Source organism: Oncorhynchus clarkii, chromosome 12 (genome assembly GCF_045791955.1).
Source record: "Oncorhynchus clarkii lewisi isolate Uvic-CL-2024 chromosome 12, UVic_Ocla_1.0, whole genome shotgun sequence".
NCBI lineage: Eukaryota > Metazoa > Chordata > Actinopteri > Salmoniformes > Salmonidae > Oncorhynchus > Oncorhynchus clarkii.
This window is the reverse complement of record NC_092158.1, coordinates 55,886,110-55,906,637: the sequence shown is the minus strand read 5'-3', so window position 1 is coordinate 55,906,637 and position 20,528 is coordinate 55,886,110. Positions and strand designations below refer to the sequence as shown.

The following is a 20,528-nucleotide window of genomic DNA, read 5'->3' as shown; positions in this document are numbered from 1 at the left end:
GAAATAGAAATTGAATAGAAATGTTGAATTTTAAATTTGATTCGACATACTGTATGTTATTTGACATTGTTTCAATGTAGATATAATAAAATGGTATGTTTGAACCAACGTCATAGTTTCAACGTCATGCCATCAACCTAAATAAAGAGATTGAAGTAAAATGTGAAGCCACAGTCCAATGATTTCTGCTCTAACAGTGACTCCTACTGGTATATGAGGGGTAATGCACTTCATTGAGAATAAGTCTACCATCCAGAGTTGTATCGCTACAGTATGTACTCTGTTCAGTTCAGCTGAGCTATTATGTCAACCCATTTAGACATTGATCAGCTTCCATACCTATTTGAGTAGACTACCTAAATAACATTGAATAGTAGAAAGTAACTCCTCTAACTTTTCTTAAATCAAATAACATTTTATTGAATGCAACGGGTGTAGACTTTACAGTGAAATGCTTACTTACAAGCCCATTCCCCATTCCAAGAGTAAGAAAATGTGACAAACATTTACTAAATAAAAAAGGAAATAGTAACACAATAAAAACAATAACGTGGCTTTATACAAGGAGTACCTGTACCAAGTCAATGTGCAGGGGTACGAGGTTGTTGGGGTAATTGAGGTCATGCAGTATGTACATGTGAGTAGGGTTAAAAGGGACTAGGCGATCAGGAAATACAGTATAATAAACAGAGTAGCAGCAGTGCATGTGAAGTGTGAAAGTGTGTGTTAGAGTGCCAGTGTAGTATATGTGAGTAGAGTCTAGATAACTATTATGTAATTTGATCTTTATTTAACTAGGCAAACCAGATAAGAACAAATTCTTATTTACAATGACGGCCTAGGAAGAGTGGGTTAACTGCCTTGTTCATGGGCAGAACAACATATTTTTACCTTGTCAGGTCAGTGATTCAATCTAGCAACCTTTCGGTTACTGGCACAAAGCTCTTGTAAAGTGGTGCGTAACTGGTGGCAGGGAAGCCAGACGCAGGAGAGCAGAACTAGGTAGTAGCCAGAGCAGTTTAATCCAAAACCCAACGGCATAAAAATACATCAGAATATGGGGTACAAAAAACCTGACGTGCATCATTAAACATGTGCACAAGCACTTACAACTCCACACAAAGACATGGGGGGAACAGAGGGTTAAATACACAACAAATAATGAGGGAAATGGAAACCAGGTGTGTAGGAAAACAGGACAAAACAAATGGAAAATGAAAAGTGGATCGACGATGGCTAGAAGACTGGTGACGCCGACCGCCGCCCGAACAAGGAGTAGAACCGACTTCAGTGGAAGTCGTGACAGTACCCCCTCCGACACCGGCCTCGGGGACAACCCGGAGGGCAAGGTGCAGGGTGATCCGGATGGAGACGGTGGAACTCCCGCAGCATTGAAGGGTCCAACACGTCCTCCAATGGAACCCAGCATCTCTCCTCCGGACCGTACCCCTCCAGTCCACGAGGTACTGAAGGCCCCTCGCCCGACGTCTCAAATCCAGTATGGATCGAACGGAGTACGATGTCCAGAGGGGGCGGAGGAACCTCCCGCACCTCAGACACCTGGAGCGGGTCAGCCACCACCGGCCTGAGGAGAGACACATGGAACGAGAGGTTAATACCGTAATCGGGGGGAAGCTGTAACCTGTAACTCACCTCATTCAGTCTCCTCAGGATTTAAATGGCTCCACAAACCGCGGACCCAGCTTCCGGCAGGGCAGGCAGAGTGGCAGGTTTCGGGTCGAGAGCCAGACCCGGTCTCCCGGTGCGAACACCAGGGCCTCACTGCGGTGACAGTCTGCGCTGGTTTTTTGGCACAGCACGGCGCACTAAAGGTTAATATGAGTGGCATCCCATGTCTCCTCCACGTGCCGAAACCAGTCGTCCACCGCAGAGCCTCATTCTGACTCTGATGCCAAGGAGCCAGAACCGGCTGATACCCCAGTACGCACTGAAAGGGGGAGAGGTTAGTGGAGGAGTGGCAGAGCGAGATCTGGGCCATCTCTGCCCAGGGCATGAACAACGCTCACTCCCCCGGCCGGTCCTGGCAGTAAGACCTCAGAAACCTACCCACATCCTGGTTAACTCTCTTCACCTGCCCGTTACTCTCGGGGTGAAAACCCGAGGTAAGGCTGATCGAGACCCCCAGACGTTCCATGAACGCCCTCCAGACCCTCGAAGTGAACTGGGTCAGACACTATGTCCTCAGGCACCCCGTAGTGCCGGAAGACGTGTGTAAACAAGGCTTCCACAGTCTGTAGGGCCGTAGGGAGACCGGGCAGAGGGAGGAGACGGCAGGACTTAGAAAAACAGTCCACAACGACCAGGATTGTGGTGTTACCTTGTGAGGGAGGAAGATCAGTAAGGAAATCCACCGACAGGTGCGACCACGGCCATTGTGGAACGGGTAAGGAGTGTAGCTTACCTCTGGGCAGGTGCCTAGGAGCCTTACACTGGGCACACACCGAGCAGGAGGAAACATAAACCCTCACGTCCTTAGTCAAAGTGGGCTACCAGTACTTCCCACTCAGACAGCGCACCGTCCGACCGATGCCTGGATGACCAGAGGAGGGTGACGTGTGGGCCCAATAGATCAGCTGGTCATGGACAGCAGACGGAACGTACAGACTCCCAGCGGGACACTGAAGGGAAGTTGGCTCTGCACGTAGCGCCTGCTCAATGTCCGCGTCCAGCTCCCACACTACCGGCGCCACCAGGCAGGAGGCCGGGAGTATGGGAGTGGGATCCATGGGCCACTCCTCTGTGTCATACAGCCGGGAGAGTGCGTCTGCCTTGGCGTTCTGGGAACCTGGTCTGTAAGAGAGGGTGAAAACAAAACGGGTGAAAAACATGGCCCACCTTGCCTGGCGAGAATTCAGTCTCCTCGCCGCCCAGATGTACTCCAGATTGCGGTGGTCAGTCCAGATGAGAAAGGGGTGTTTCGCCCCCTCAAGCCAATATCTCCACGCCTTCAGAGCCTTGACGACAGCCAACAGCTCCCTTGTCCTCCACGTCATACTTTCGCTCCGCCGGGCGTGCTGCTTCTATGAGAAGAAGCAGTAAACATGTGCACAAGCACTTACAACAAACAATTCCACAGAAAGACATCGGGGGAACAGAGGGTTAAATACACAACAAATAATGAGGGAAATGGAAACCAGGTGTGTAGAAAAACAAGACAAAACGATTGCTAGAAGACCGGCGACGCCGACCGCCGCCCGAACAAGGAGAGGAAACGACTTTGGTGGAAGTCGTGACAGCTCTAACCACTAGGCTACCTGCCACTCCAATTAAGGTCAATAAATAAATAATAAACGTGGTCAATGTAAATTGTCAGGGTAGCCATTTGATGTAAATTTTAATCAGTCTTATGGCTTGGGGGTAAAAGCTGTTCAGGTGCTTTTTGGTTCCAGACTTGGTGCTCCAGTACCACGTGCCGTGTCATAGCAGAGAGAACAGTCTATGGCTTGGGTGGCTGAAGTCTTTGACAATTGTTTGGGCCTTCCTCTGACACCTCCTTAGAGATCATGGATGGCAGGTGGCTCGGCCCCACTGTTGTACTGGGCCGTACGCACTACTCTCTGTAGTGCATTGGGGTCAGGATGCCGAGCATATGGCATACCAAGCAGTGATGCAGCCAGTCAAGATGCTCTCAATGGTGCAGCAGTAGGAGCTGAGAATCTGAGGGCCCAACACTGAGGGCCCAACGCTGGTTGAAATGAAATGAAAACAGTACTTGTTGATTACTTTTTTTCAAATCCAATGTATTTTTCACATGGATTCCATGTCACAATATGTAGAAAAATGACATTGAAACAACGTTGATTCAACCAGTGGGTTGTACATCTTCTGACATAGTTATGGTGTTTGGATTGCTTGCTGCATCAACAGGGCAATTCAGGAAAAGCCGTGGGCGTCCACTAATGACGAATGTTTGGTCAGCGTGTTCAGATGCAAAGGTCTTCTCAATTACCTGACCACATATTTATGTATCCATGGAAATGTGTCTTTGTTATGGTGGGTACACCGTGCAACAACACACTTCACTGTTGAACAGAAGTCCCAATATAACAGGCTTACTGCTAACCAATCAATGTGTTCAGCTACAAGCAAGCTCCGTTCACAGTCCCTTTGTCAGAACGCTTGATGAGAACATGAAAAGGACATGAGAAGGCCCTTATGACCGTATGTTTACTAGTTAAATGAGGATAATTTGGCCCACAAAGGGGACACATTATGTAACTAGAGATGGGGTTAAACTTGCTTCCCTTTAGCTGTCAAAAGAGGACATAGACTCCTATCTGTCCTATCATGCTCCCATTGATTGCATTTCACAGATAAAGTAGCAAACCATTACACCAAAGACAGTACAGTATGAAGATACGCTAAAACTGCTTCTCCAATAGAAATCCCCGATCACACTTGTATGGGATGTCATGGCGATGTTGGCTAGCTAAGCTCATGCATAGAAACACATCATCGGGTTTAACGGTTTTCTCTCGCCGAACTGCGCATGTGCAGGCCATCAAATCAAAGTCATTCCTTCGATATAAAGTTGTTCTGATTAAAAAAATTAAAACAGGTCAGTTTGTCACGCTTTGCTTTGCCCAGCGTCGTTCACAGGGGAAATGAGAGCAAAGCTAACAACACTCACTGACATCTCTGGCCATTCGGGTAGTAGTCTGACACAGGGTGTAGTCTGACGAGACCCTGTGGCTTCCCCAACTAGGCTACTTACTTCTCTTCTTCCTTCACGTCCTCCCTTGCTTTACGTAATGGATAGAATCTCTATTCAATTGGATGGATTTACTTATTTTTTTTACCCCTTTTGTTTCTCTAGTCCTCAAAATAATGTCATGGCTATTCACAGGCGACTATTATTTCCTCTCTTAATGTTTAAAAAAGCAGAAAACTCTCAGAGTGTAACAGAGACCCAGTCAAATCAAATGCCATCTGAATGGACATCACATTATCCACACTCATTCAGCCATTCATCATCAAACAGGAAGTGATTAACTGAAAGGAAACAATGGATGTAAGCCCTCAGCTCCTGTACCCAGGGTCCTGGGACACGCTACTCACACTAATCTCTGTACAGCTGAATATGTGCTTCCCATAATGTCCTTGGATATGACTGGGCAATAAGAAGAATGACTGGCAGTGAGGATATGATAAGGATAAGCTGCTTACTGAATCAAAAACTGATTTTAAAGTACCAAGCATAAAGATTCAATCAAAGATCAAGCATGAGGCTTAGAAGATTGATTGTGTTATCTGGTTCTGAGTGTCACAATAATGAGTGTCGTAATGATAACTGCCTCCTTTTCTCTGATTGTCATGTGCGTCTTCTTTTCAGCTTGATACAAGTGTCTCTTGCAATTGCAGCCACGACAGATCATTCTACTCTCTGCACGCTCGCTGGTATGGGGCTTGTTGACTGGGGTAACTGTAGTTAAAACATAATCAAAAATGTACCACAACAGGAGTACATGAAAATTACAACGCACAATATACTAATAATATTACAGATGTACCTGATATTAAAAAAACACATGTTTCCCTTTGTTCATTTCAGAGACAAATAATCCTGTTTAAAAAAAATGCTATACAGTATCCGCCTCACTCTCAAAGAAATAAGTAGTACTACTAGATTTGACAAATTTTGAATATTGAAATGTACAAATGATCCATGTTGTGATATCAATATAATTATTTTGTATTTGTATTGTAATATGAGATCTGTATGTAAAACATGACATTTCAGTCATTTAGAAGATGATCTTATCCATTGCAACTTACACTGAGTGCATTCATCTTAAGATACACTACATGACCATAAGTATGTGGACACCTGCTTGTTGAATGTCTCATTCCAAAATCGTGGGCATTAATATGATGTTGATCCCCCCTTTGCTGCAATAACAGCCTCCACTCTAGTAGAAGGCTTTCCACTAGATGCTGAAACATTGCTGCGGGGTCTTGCTTCCATTCAGCCACAAGCATTATCAATCAATCAATCAAATGTATTTATATAGCCATTTTTACATCAGCCGATGTCACAAAGTGCTGTACAGAAACACAGCCTAAAACCAATAACAGCAAGCAATGCAGATGTAGAAGCACAGTGGCTAGGAAAACCTCCCTAGGTCAGGCATTGATGTTGGGCGATTAGGCCTGATTCAAAGTCGGCGTTCCAATTCATCCCAAAGGGGTTGAGTTCAGGGCTCTGTGCAGAACAGTCAAGTTCTTCCACACTTATCTCGACAAACCATTTCTGTATGGACCTCGCTTTGTGCATGGGGGCATTGTCAGGCTAAAACAGGTAAAGGGCCTTCCCCAAACTGTTGCCACAAAGTTGGAAGTACAGAATCGTATAGAAAGTCATTGTATGCTGTTGCGTTAAGATTTCTCTTCACTGGAACTAAGGAGCCGGAACCATGAAAAACAGCCACAGAACATTATTCGTCCTCCAGAAAACACATTATCCCTCCTCCACCAATCTTTACAGTAGGCACTATGCATTGGGGCAGGTAGCATTCTTCTGGCATTCGCCAAACCCAATTTGACGAACTGACTTGTTGGAAAGGTGGCAAAATTTAATTAAATAACTCAATCATGGACACTCTTACTGACAGTTGTGGCTGCTTTGTGTGATGTAATGTTGTCTTTACCTTCCTACCCTTTGTGCTGTTGTCTCTGCCCAATAATGTTTGTACCATGTGTGCTGCTAAAATGTTGTGTTGCTACCATGTTGTTGCCATGTTGTGTTGCTGCCATGCTATGTTGTAGTCTTAGGTCTCTCTTTATGTAGTGTTGTGGTGTCTCTCTTGACGTGATATGTGTTTTGTCCTATATTTTTATTTTGTTTTTTATTTTGAATCTCAGGCCCTCGTCCCCGCATGAGGCCTTTTGCCTTTTGGTAGGCTGTCATTGTAAATAAGAATTTGTTCTTAACTGAAAGTCATTGTGCTCTTCAGTAAGGCCATTCTACTGCCAATTTTTATATGGAGATTGCATGGCTGTGTGCTCGGTTTTATACATCTGTCAGCAACGGGTGTGGCTAAAATAGACGAATCCACTAATTTGAAGGGGTGTCCAAATACTTTTGTATACAGTGCACTCGGAAAGTATTCAGACCCCTTGACTTTTTCCACATTTTATTACGTTACAGACTTCTTCTAATTCTAATTTTTTTCATCAATTTACACTCAATACCCCATCCTTTTTTGCTAATTTGTCAAATAAAAAAACCCTGAAATATCACATTTACATAAGTATTCAGACCCTTTACTCAGTACTTTGTTGAAGCACCTTTGGCAGCGATTACAGCCTTGAGTCTCTGGGTATGACGCTACAGGCTTGGCACACCTGTATAAGGGGAGTTTCTTCCATTCTTCTCTGCAGATCCTCTCAAGCTCTTGTCAGGTTGGATGGGGAGCATTGCTGCACAGCTATTTTCAGGTCTTTCCAGAGATGTTTGATTGGGGTTAAGTCCAGGCTCTGGCTGGGCCACACAATGACATTCAGAGACTTGTCCCAAAGCCACTCCTGCGTTGTCTTGGCTGTGTGCTTAGGGTCGTTTCCCGTTGGAAGTTGAACCTTCACCCCAGTCTGAGGTCCTGAGCACTCCGGAGCAGGTTGTTATCAAGGATCTCTCTGTATTAAGCTCCGTTCATCTTTCCCTCGATCCTGACTAGTTTCCCAGTCCCTGCCGCTGAAAAACATCCCCACAGCATGATCCTGCCACCACCGCGCTTAACTGTAGGGATGGTGCCAGGTTTCCTCCAGAAGTGACGCTTGGCATTCAGGCCAAAGAGTTTAATCTTGGCATCATCAGACCAAAGAATCTTGTTCCTCATGGTCTGAGAGTCCTTTAGGTGCCTTTTGGCAAACTCTTTAGGTGCCTTTTGCTGTCTGGCCACTACCATAAAGGTTGTCCTTCTGGAAGGTTCTCCCATCTCCGCAGAGGAACTCAAGAGCTATGTCAGAGTGACCATCGGGTTCTTGGTCACCTCCCTGACCAAGGCCCTTCTCCCCCAATTGCTCAGTTTGGCCGGGTGGCCAACTCTAGGAAGAGCCTTGCTGATTACAAACGTTGTCTATTTAGGAAGGATGGAGGCCACTGTGTTATTGGGGACCTTCAATGCTGCAGAATTTTTTTGGTACTCTTCCCCAGATCTGTGCCTCGACATAATCCTGTCTCGGAGCTCTACGGACATTTCCTTTTACCCCATGGTTTGGTTTTTGCTCTGAGATGCACTGTCTACTGTGGGACCTTATATAGACAGGTGTGTGCCTTTCCAAATCATGTCCAATCAATTGAATTTACCACAGGTCGACTCCAATCAAGTTGTAGAAACATCTCAAGGATGATCAATGGAAACAGGATGCACCTGAGCTCAATTTCGAGTCTCATAACAAAGGGTCTGAATATATTTAATAAATGTGCAAACATTTAAAAAAAACTGTTTTTTAATTTTGTCATGATGGTATTGTGTGTAGATTGCTGAGAAAAAAACATGTATTTAATCCATTTTAGAATAAGGCTGTAACATAACAAAATGTGGAGAATGCCAAGGGGTCTGAATACTTTCCGAATGCACTGTATATAGTGTTCCTAGGTGACAGACTGTTTTTAATCTTCATCTCTCTGCCCCCCCACCGGGGATTGATCCACTGTTTATGAGCCCACAGCTTGTCAATGGTTTATGTATAGTTTCACTGGTACAGATAGCCTAGCGGTTAACAGTGCTGGACCAGTAACTGAATGGTCACTGGTTTGAATCTCCAAGTCGACAATGTGAAAGCTCTGTTGACGTGACCTTGAGCAAGACACTTAACCACAATTGCTCCTGTAAGTCGCTCTGGATAAGCATATCACTCTTAATGAAAATGAAATACAGAAATATGTAATCGACGTAAGTACCTGTGTTTATGAAGCATGTGAAACATTTTATTGTATTTTATTTGTCTGCTAAATTACTAAAATGTAGACCGCCTTCAGAAATGATTCAGACCCCTTGATTTATTCCACATTTTGTTGTGCTACAGCCTCAATTCAAAATGGATTACATTAGTTTTTTTCTTTCTCACCCATCAGCAGATAATAAATACCCCATAATGACAAAGTGAAAACGTGTTTTTAGAAATGTAGCAAATTTGATTATGATGATACACAGAATATCTCACTGACATACTGTAAATACGTGATCTGTGAGTCTTTCTCGAGTAAGTCTGTAAGAACTCTGCACACCTGGATTGTACAATATTTGCACATTATTCTTTTAAAAATTCTCAGAGCTCAGACTAGTTGGTTGTTGATTATTGCTATTTCAAGTCTTGCCATAGATTTTAGGTCAAAACTGTAACTAGGCCACTCAGGAACATTCAATGTCATCTAGGTAAGCAACCAGTGTATATTTGGCCTTGTGATTTAGGTTATTGTCATGCTGAAAGGTGAATTTGTCTCCCAGTGTCTCTAGGAAAGCAGACTGAACCAGGTTTTCCTCTAGGATTTTGCCTGTGCTTACCTCTGTTCCTTTTCTTTTTTATCCTAAATAACTCCCTAGTCGTTGCTGATCACAAGCATACCCCTAACATGATGCAGCCACAACCATGCTTGAGAATATGAAGAGTGGGGTGTGAATACTTTCTGAAGGCACTGTATATCGTCTGCAAATATCAGTGTCTAATCATGTAATCCATTAACTGATTGGGCTTTCTGGACTTGTCTGTGAAGTATTGTGAGTTATCCTTTGAGGGCAGGGTGCCAGGCTGTGGAGTTTTTACAACTTTTGTCCGTTTTACATCAATTTCCACAATGATTACTTGGTATTCTTCAATGGGTTTCAGCTGACATACAAACATCTTGAGAAATGTTTGTTTTAAGCCCAGTGTTTGACACATTTCTATGATGAAAAGTTCTGCAATCCAGGTTTTTCTTTCAATAAATGGCAGACATGCAGGAGACCTTCTTGATCACCAATGTTTGCCTCAGGACACCAACACAAGAGGGCGCCATATAACAAGTTCAGAATCCATTCCATGTATTGGTCTACTTTCTGTGGTAATGGAGGGTTTTCCTCAGTCAGTAATGAGTTATTGTTTAAATTGGGTGGAGGCATTGTCTCTGCAGCTAAAGGAATGCCAACCGCACCCACAGCATGAGCAGACAACATTATGATTTATTATTTTCAAATTCATGTTTTCATGCCTGATGGATATGGCACTCAATTACAGTGCACGTTCACTCTTTCATTGCTTAGACTGTAATAAGCAATGCAAGGGAAGACCTTGGGAACATATTTCTGTTGTCCGCTGTTCATTCTGTATGTTGCACCTCTAAGGAGTGTAAATGTAGGTCACTTCAAGGAATTTGACATTATCCTGTCAGTTGTGTCAATTTTGGAGTGTTACCCACATTCCAACGTTTACATGGAATCTCCAAGTGAATTCAACAGTCTTTAGTTGCTATGGCAAATAATCAGGTGAACTTGGCTCAGAGAAGGTTGGAAAACTTTGAGCCAACATTCCAGGATTTTCCTGGAGTTGTTGTAGATTATTCTAAATATTCTGATTTTCCAGCCTCTGGCTTCAAGGAATTTGACATTATCCTGTCAGTTGTGTCAATTTTGGAGTGTTACCCACATTCCAACGTTTACATGGAATCTCCAAGTGAATTCAACAGTCTTTAGTTGCTATGGCAAATAATCAGGTGAACTTGGCTCAGAGAAGGTTGGAAAACTTTGAGCCAACATTCCAGGATTTTCCTGGAGTTGTTGTAGATTATTCTAAATATTCTGATTTTCCAGCCTCTGGCTGCTCTTTTGTAATTATGTTGCAATAACATCTGCCTCATCAGTATTTTCTCACATACATACTCACATACTCACATACTGCTCTTTGTAAGGGACATATCTACGTTTATGGGAAGGGGGTTGTGTGTGTTTTTTTATGGGGCACAAGGGAGGGTAGTACATTTTTTCCCTGGTTTACATTCACCATTTTGCAGGTTTTACTATGTAATGTCTTCCATCGTAGCCAAATATCCTCATCTGCTTGCATGCACCTCCCCCTGTCAAGGTGTTTTGGTACTCCCCATATGCACTAAGCCTTTCCACATGTTTACTATACTGTCTATCCTCTATACACCAATCATAGTGACAATAGTGGTAGGTGAATAGTTTGTCCAGATCTGCAATGGGCTAACTAGCAATCAGACCAAAGGTAAAATCATTCAAAGCTGCACCAATTTTTTATATAAACACAGAGGAATAGCTGATAGGCAGCGGAGAGGCCAGCTGCGTCGTTTGCGCATGAAAGAACAGTGAAGACATGAGACACGCAGATCATAAAGCTCCCCTATTGATCTTGTTCCGGGACAATACATAGACTAGCCTACAACACCACAATGTAATGAATAATTGTATTTTTGTTTTCAAGTGAGTACAAAACTCTACTCTAGGCTGTAAACTGCAGTGAAAATGTCATTTGAATAATGGCACAAAAGCCCTGTTTCACTCCATTTGGATCAGTTGTGTGGGTCTACTCTTAAAAGTTTATAAGGTCTAGAAAGGTACACCCGCTAAGCATTTACCAACTGTGATGTCTTTTGGACGCCATTTTTGGTGCAGTCCGGACCGGCCTTGATTTCCACACCAAAAGACATAGATGTCTATGTTTGGTTCAGATTTGGTCCGGTCAGACAGGCCTTGATTTCAGCATCCACAGACATCAAGTCCGGGCAGGCCTATATTTGGCCCAAACATAGACGTCTAAAGTTGGCAACGATTTGGTCCGTTCTGGACCAAATCTAAACCAATCATAGACAAGTTTGGACAGCACAGCACAGTACAGTACAGAAGAGCACAGAAAAGTTAAGTATAGTGTACCCTACTTTACTCTAATCTACTCTACTGAACTAAACTGTACTGTACTTCTACTTTATGGAATTAAACTCTACAGCACTGTACTCTACTAAATTAAACTATACTGTACTGTACTTTACTGAATAAACTCTAATGTACTGTACTGTACCACACTGTACTGAAAAAGCTGTACTCTACCGTACCATACCGTACTGTAGTCAGGAGTGGGTAGGTTACTTTCTAAATGTAATCCAATACAATTACTAGTTACTTGTCCAAAATTGTAATCAGTAACGTAACTCTCCGATTACATTCAGTTACTTTTAGATTACTTTCCCCTTAAGAGGAATTAGAAGAAGACAAAAATATATGTTTTCAACTGAACGACATCTATTGCAGGATAAATCAATGTTAAAGTTTACATAGCTGGCCATATATGGATGCTAAATTTTCCTTTATGGGTTGGTTATGTAGGCTTCTTTTAATGCATCGCTTTCTACTACATACAGTGCCTTGCGAAAGTATTCGGCCCCCTTGAACTTTGCGACCTTTTGCCACATTTCAGGCTTCAAACATAAAGATATAAAACTGTATTTTTTTGTGAAGAATCAACAACAAGTGGGACACAATCATGAAGTGGAACGACATTTATTGGATATTTCAAACTTTTTTAACAAATCAAAAACTGAAAAATTGGGCGTGCAAAATTATTCAGCCCCTTTACTTTCAGTGCAGCAAACTCTCTCCAGAAGTTCAGTGAGGATCTCTGAATGATCCAATGTTGACCTAAATGACTAATGATGATAAATACAATCCACCTGTGTGTAATCAAGTCTCCGTATAAATGCACCTGCACTGTGATAGTCTCAGAGGTCCGTTAAAAGCGCAGAGAGCATCGTGAAGAACAAGGAACACACCAGGCAGGTCCGAGATACTGTTGTGAAGAAGTTTAAAGCCGGATTTGGATACAAAAAGATTTCCCAAGCTTTAAACATCCCAAGGAGCACTGTGCAAGCGATAATATTGAAATGGAAGGAGTATCAGACCACTGCAAATCTACCAAGACCTGGCCTTCCCTCTAAACTTTCAGCTCATACAAGGAGAAGACTGATCAGAGATGCAGCCAAGAGGCCCATGATCACTCTGGATGAACTGCAGAGATCTACAGCTGAGGTGGGAGACTCTGTCCATAGGACAACAATCAGTCGTATATTGCACAAATCTGGCCTTTATGGAAGAGTGGCAAGAAGAAAGCCATTTCTTAAAGATATCCATAAAAAGTGTCGGTTAAAGTTTGCCACAAGCCACCTGGGAGACACACCAAACATGTGGAAGAAGATGCTCTGGTCAGATGAAACCAAAATTGAACTTTTTGGCAACAATGCAAAACGTTATGTTTGGCGTAAAAGCAACACAGCTGAACACACCATCCCCACTGTCAAACATGGTGGTGGCAGCATCATGGTTTGGGCCTGCTTTTCTTCAGCAGGGACAGGGAAGATGGTTAAAATTGATGGGAAGATGGATGGAGCCAAATACAGGACCATTCTGGAAGAAAACCTGATGGAGTCTGCAAAAGACCTGAGACTGGGACGGAGATTTGTCTTCCAACAAGACAATGATCCAAAACATAAAGCAAAATCTACAATGGAATGGTTCAAAAATAAACATATCCAGGTGTTAGAATGGCCAAGTCAAAGTCCAGACCTGAATCCAATCGAGAATCTGTGGAAAGAACTGAAAACTGCTGTTCACAAATGCTCTCCATCCAACCTCACTGAGCTCGAGCTGTTTTGCAAGGAGGAATGGGAAAAAATGTCAGTCTCTCGATGTGCAAAACTGATAGAGACATACCCCAAGCGACTTACAGCTGTAATCGCAGCAAAAGGTGGCGCTACAAAGTATTAACTTAAGGGGGCTGAATAATTTTGCACGCCCAATTTTTCAGTTTTTGATTTGTTAAAAAAGTTTGAAATATCCAATAAATGTCGTTCCACTTCATGATTGTGTCCCACTTGTTGTTGATTCTTCACAAAAAAATACAGTTTTATATCTTTATGTTTGAAGCCTGAAATGTGGCAAAAGGTCGCAAAGTTCAAGGGGGCCGAATACTTTCGCAAGGCACTGTATAATAATACAATTAAATTATATTGTTACATTAAAAGCCAAGTATATCAGAATTCCACTCATTCCAATAAATGTTATACCCCTTGATCTTCAAGAATAGGACTTGGAAATATGGAAGTATAGATTATCCAAATTGTTTTACCTGAGCATGACCCCAAAACGAAATACTTATTAGCCAGCCCTACTCCGTTGTTTATGATTTTGTTGTCATGGAGGACTGATTGGGATCATTGATTCAAGTTTAAAAATAAATGCTGTGCTCATGGAATGGCATGCTTTGAGCACTACTGAAAATAGCTATTTGCATGTGAACAATGAATGCCATATGCTGCATTTGCTATTGGCCTATTGTTTAACTTTTTGTTGGTGACCCTTTATATCTTGACAATATGCAGCTGTTTAAAGGGCAAACCCACAGGTGCAACAATAACAAAATGGTCTCTGTTTTGGTAAAATGCTGAGGGATGGAGAAACGTAACCACTCTCAGATTAATAGGCAGAGCAATGGATGCAATGACTGACCATCCATGATATCAAAATGGTTGTTTTAACCATGTTATGAGTCTATACAGTGTTTGTTTACATTTACAATGTTTACAAACATTGGAGAAATACATGCTTATATTTTGGGTTCTCATGGAGAGTGACAGTTGAACTAAGCTCATGAGGCATTTAAAAGTTATATTCTTCAAGAATCAATGGATATATATATATATATATATATATATTAATATATAGTATATATAATTTATAAATCCAAAAATGGATGTAGCAACTACAGATTGTGTCTTTAAGTGTATCAAAAATGTGCGAGTTTGAGCATGTGTCCATTAGATTTATGGATTTTTTTGTGTTAATCTGCATGAATTAGATTAAAAACCCCATTTATATTCCATCGGCTGGGATCCCCGCTATGCAGCTGTTGAAAGAGTGCATTTTTCAGTGGCTGTCCACTGGTTTAAAAAACAATGATTGACAGGCAGCTTAAACTTCTTGAATTTAACCATGATTGGGTTCAAATACACATTTAGATGTGTGAACAGCCTACGAAAGCCTATTCCCGCTCTTTTCCATCAAACCCATTTGGTGTGTCATCATAGTGGTCTCTGATATGTGGTCAGACTTGCTCAGGTGGATCAAATTTACATGTGTCTTGTTTCAATGCTGATTTGAATGTCAATGAGAAAACAGAGAAGTGTCAAAGATTTTTTTCCGCAAACATCCTTTCTGAATTTAAAAGTAATCCTCGAAATAATTATCTGGTTCTTCAAAAGTATCTGTAATCTGATTACAATATTTTTGCTGGTGACGTAACGGATTACAGTTACCGTTTTTTTGTAACCCATTACATGTAATCCGTTACTCCCCAACCCTGACTGTACTCTATACTGTGCTCTACCTTACTAAACTAAAATATGTATCTTTGCATATTGGGCGGGAGTAGGACAGTCTGGTTGTATTTTTACTTCTGATACTGAGATGCCTTCTGATACTGAGATTTTTCCTTTAACCTTTAAAATGTACAATTCTAGCATCCAAACTGTGCACCTGTCATTTGAGGAAAGGAAAGAGACATTAAGATCAAGATCACTTTATTGGACGATTGCATGCAAGGTCCAACGGAAATGTGTACTTTCTGTTTGTTGAGATTGATACACGTGGAAAAGTCGATATCCACATTTAAACACCAGTGTCGCTACAGTCAGGGGCGTCATGTACTCATTGTTTTAGAGGGGGCACAATGTACATGGGGATGCATTTTTAAAACACCTGGAACTGCTTTTTCTTGCAATCTGGGGCCATAATCATTATGGCTAAACTGAAATTGAGAAAACAGTGTAGAATTTTAGCAACCAGGAAATTATAGAATGATTTCCACTAGATAACACAGCCACGAAGTCAGAACAGCTTTCCGATTTTGACTACAGATGCTGCTCTGGCAGGAGAAATCAATAGGCGATTATCACAACCAATCACAACACTGGCGGGTAAGTAATACTGTTTAACACTATCATAATGCCAAATATATTATGGACATTTTCTGAAATTACAATGCAAAAATGTAAATAAGCACCTTTAATTCAATGGGCTCCCATGTGGTGCAGGGGTCTAAGGCACTGCATCTCAGTGCAAGAGGGAGGCATCACTACAGTCCCTGGCTGAATCACATCTGGCAGTGATTGGGAGTCCCATAGGACGGTACACAATTGTTTGGCTGGGGTAGGCTGTCATTGTAAATAAGAATGTGTTCTTAATTGACTTGCCTATTTAAATTTAAAAAAGGGGGGAGGGTGAGCATTTTTTTTTTTTTTTTACAGTAGAAGGGGAGTTTCATGTGTAAATATGTTTTAAGGTGGGGAGGTGTTTTTTAATTTTTATGACACCTGGAGTTGGACCTTATAGATAGAACCTGTTCCCATCTCAGTTACACTATGCTGAGTGGTTTCCCAGAGTCTTCTCCCTTTGTCCTCCCCTCTCACCCGCCCATTCCTTACCTATATTTCTCCCTTTCTCAGTCCCCCTCTTTTCTTCGTGAGAAGCAGTCACCTTGTGATGTGTGCTCACTCCGCCTCTTCCCAGCGGATGCTCGCTCTCTGTCAATTTATTTTCTGAGATGAAGAGTTGAGGAAGGGGGAAAAGAAAATAAGAGGGTCTGCGGGGGTAGCGCAGTTAAAACATCCATGGGTGGTTGTGTGGGCAGTCACCATGATTCTTCAGGCAGTCTAAACGAAAACTCTGACGGAACTGGAGGTAGGAAATAAGTTACATAACGTCGGGGTGGTATTTGGTCTGTAGTCGGTGCTTTTTGGTACATGCCAATTTCATGCGTCTTGCCTCCGGGTGTCTTCCTTTATTACAGCCGCCTAGAACATCGTGGCGGCCACGACTTTTCAGCTCGATAGCCCATCTGGCCCCGTGCTAATAGCTTCATAGCTAGGCAACATTTTATGATCTTGAAGATGCCTACTGTTCGGTGTTAAATGACTGCCTTTGTCTGCTTTGAATGAAGGCGTTTGATGTTGTAGTTAGCCAGCCGGTTAGCATGCTAGCTAGCTATCTTGCTACATAATACGTCAAATGTGGGTCACCGTTTGGCTCAAGAATGTATACAAACATAATGGTCAACACAAACAACAATAGTGCTTTGTTGTGTTCTCAGATGCATTTTTTTGCAATCCTGTAGCCTAATGCTGTTTCATTTTCATGTGTCTTTTCTTGGGGGTCGACATTCTAAAGTGGGGGAGCGTACAATTTTTATTCTCAACTAACTGCAGGACTCAAGAGGATGGGGGAGTTGCACCAAAAACACCGGTGGTGGTGGGTCTAGATTTCCAGAGAACACCACCGCTCGGCCCGTTCACGTCTCCATTAACTGTACTTTATCTCTGTATTCAACATTAACCAATATCTGCATATCTCAGTGACGCATAGTTAATGTTTTTTTTGTTGCCACCGTGTTCATTCGTGTAGCACACTGTATCCAAGGCTTTGTGAATGAGAGGCTGGTATTAATCTGCTGGTTGGTCTCCTATGACCCTCGGGTCCCTACTTCACGTTGTTGTTTCCTCACCTATTCGGGATTTCCGGTGTCTAATGTTGCATATGTTGTTATTGTTATGATTGTAACGTGGTTTGATTGAGCTTGTGGTTGCGGGGATGAGGCTTGTACCGGCACACAAAGAAGAAGTGTAAATGTTGTCTCCTTGCATAGATAACCGGTATCTTCTTCATGTTTGCATGGCACACCGAGGCAATGCACTTGTCCCTGAGGTGGGCCTCCCGATGCAACAGTGTCTTGGTATCACTGTGTTACCACATGTTATTAGGCCCACACTGTTATATTGCTATAACCAGGAAGCAAAGTTTTAGCCTGGGTACCTGTTAGTTTAGCTAACATTTCACTCCTTGCCATGAGGAGTTGGCAAGAGCGCAGAAACAGACTGGCATGCACCCAGGCTAGTGATGTTTGTGTTGCAACCAAATGTACACTGCTGAACGTTTGTGGAGCTAATGTAACTTGCAACTGTCAAGATTCTACATAATAATGTAGAGCGAGATGAGGAGAGCAAGATAGGGATTCATCCAGGAAAAGGCTTAACCCAGGGGGGTTGTTCTATATGAATTCAATCCCATTCTGACTGCACCCCTTTTGATTTGACAGAACCTTCCAAACATGTTTGTCCATGGTAGAAGTGGTCAGAAAGTGACTTTTTGGACCTGAACGCCAAAACAAACAAACAAAAAAAAGGTGCTCAAAGTTGACCTATTTTCCATATCCCACCCTACCATGAGACATCTGTCTTAGTCACTGAAAAATATAAACAGTTGAGTTTTATATAAATTGAAAGTTTACAGACAGGGTTGTCAAAATATTCTATGATTTTTTTTAACCAAGTTTTTAAATAAATGTATTGTTTATTTTATTTAAAGGGCCAATCCAAAGTTCAAACAACAACAAAGCCATCACTCCACCCCTAGTTTTGGTAAATAGCTGAGGGAGGGACTTGAGAAATAAAACCACTCTCAAATTCATAGACAGGGCAATGGATGTAAGGACTGACCATCCATGAGATCAAAATGATTCAGTTTTAACCATGTAGCAGAACGAGCTCTCTTTTAGTGGTACATTCTAATGTCTTGATTCCATCCGAAATACACAGCTAAATTATTGAATACTACTTTAACGACTATCTCCCAGATAAAAAATGAGTTGCAGTATTGAGTAGGAAGATGTGACTTTTATAATTTAAAATGACTGAATTCAGTGTGGTGTTTTGGATATCGTCCAGGCCTATTTGATAATATCATCTTTTAACATTAAACCTGTCTTCTCTTGAGATTAAAGCCATATTTAGAGTTTTACTGCAAGATATGAATTGTCACAATGATGTTTGTTCATCAACTTATGTATTTTATTGACGCTGTGGACACTTAGGGTAAGGCAACCAATTTGTAATTTGGGTGAACTATCCCTTTTAACACTGGCCTGTCAATCAATCACTGTGGGTGGGATTGTCAGTGAGGGGGCAGGATGTTTGAGTCAAAGTGGCAGGTCTGAAACCCTACCAAATCAATCACTTAATCTAGCTAGAAAAACTAGTCCAATCTATGCTTTGAATTTAATTTATTGTGGCAAAAACCTAAGAAAAAAGGTTGTGTTCTGTCAAGTACACATGGATTCTCTGTTGAGAACAATATAGAATTGCAGGAAAATGGTTTTAAAATTGCTAAAACAAGTCACTTTAGCAATCACTAGCAAGTCTCGACGTGGGCTTAGAATCCTAGGACAATACAAACAAGATATTTGGTTTACTTGTCCCTATGCGATACAGTAACGGAGAAGGGTGACATCTTACGAGTTCCAACTTTGCTATATAGTTACTTTTGTGTTTATCTTTACTTTTTTTGTACAGTTCATACTATTATCACACTTGACCGCCAAGCACTTCTCGACATCAGATCGACAGTTAGTTACTAACCTCAATTTCTACTTCCACTACAACTCGGCCTCAGCTGTTCCACTGTTCGTACCGGACCCTATTCCTTTGTTCCATGGGCTACCAAAACGCTACAGGCGTAGGTAGACAAGGTGGAGTCCTGGTGAAATTGAGGCGAAGAGAGAATCAAATGGCATTCCCCTTAGTTATATTGGCAAATGTCCAGTCACTCGAGAATAAGATGGGAGACTCTCGACCGAAGCTTGTCCATCAGCAAGACTTTTGCAATATTATGAAAGTTGCAATATTATGTCTTACTCAGACGTGGCTGGTTGATAACGCTATGCACGTGGTACTCAATGGATTCTTCATGCAGCGACAGAATCGAACGGTGGCTTCGATTAAGTTAAAAGGAGGTAGTTTTTTTTTTTTTTTTTTTCCCCTCATAAATAACAACTGGTGTTCTGCTTCAATTGTGAAGGAAATCTTGAGCTTTTGCTCACCTGATATAGAATACCTCATGGTAAGCTGCAGACCTTTTTTATCTACCAAGAGAGTTCTCATCTGTAATTATCACTGTTGTCTACATCCCTCCACAAGCCAACATCACTCTGGCACTCAACAAACTGTATGGTGCCATAAACAAACAAGAAACTGCTCACCCGGAGGCAATGTTTTGGTGGGCGGAGACTTTAACACGGGGAAACTTAAAACCGCCCTACTTCGCTTCTACCAACAAGTCTCCTGCGCCACTAGGGGCGCTAAATACCACTTTTATTCTACCGACAGAAGCGCATACAAGGTCTCTCTCCTCGTTCTCTCTTTGGAACATTTGACCATGACTCCATTTTCCTGCTTCCTGTTTACAAACAAAAGCTCAAACAGGAAGTACCAGTGATATGCTCAATACGGAAGTGGTCGGATGAAGCAGACGCGTGGCTTCAAGACTGTTTTGCTAGTACAGACTGGGATATGTTCCGGGATTCATCCGATTGCATTGAGGAGTTTACCACAATACTCACAGGCTTCATCAAAAAGTGCATAGACAACGTCATCCCCGCAGTGACTATAAGAACGTATCCAATCCAAAAACCATGGA

At 42.1% G+C, this 20,528-nt stretch overlaps 1 protein-coding gene across 1 annotated transcript in view; it reads left to right on the top strand.

The window, feature by feature from the left end:
* The first annotated feature begins 16,587 nt into the window (after nt 1–16,587).
* Nucleotides 16,588–20,528, top strand: part of LOC139420833 (ubiquitin domain-containing protein 2) — a 67,614-nt gene continuing 63,673 nt past the window's right edge. Inside the window, exon 1 of the mRNA XM_071171173.1 lies at nt 16,588–16,742. Within this exon, the coding sequence (XP_071027274.1) occupies nt 16,673–16,742 (70 nt within the window). The 5' untranslated portion in view covers nt 16,588–16,672. The remainder of the gene's footprint in view (nt 16,743–20,528) is intronic.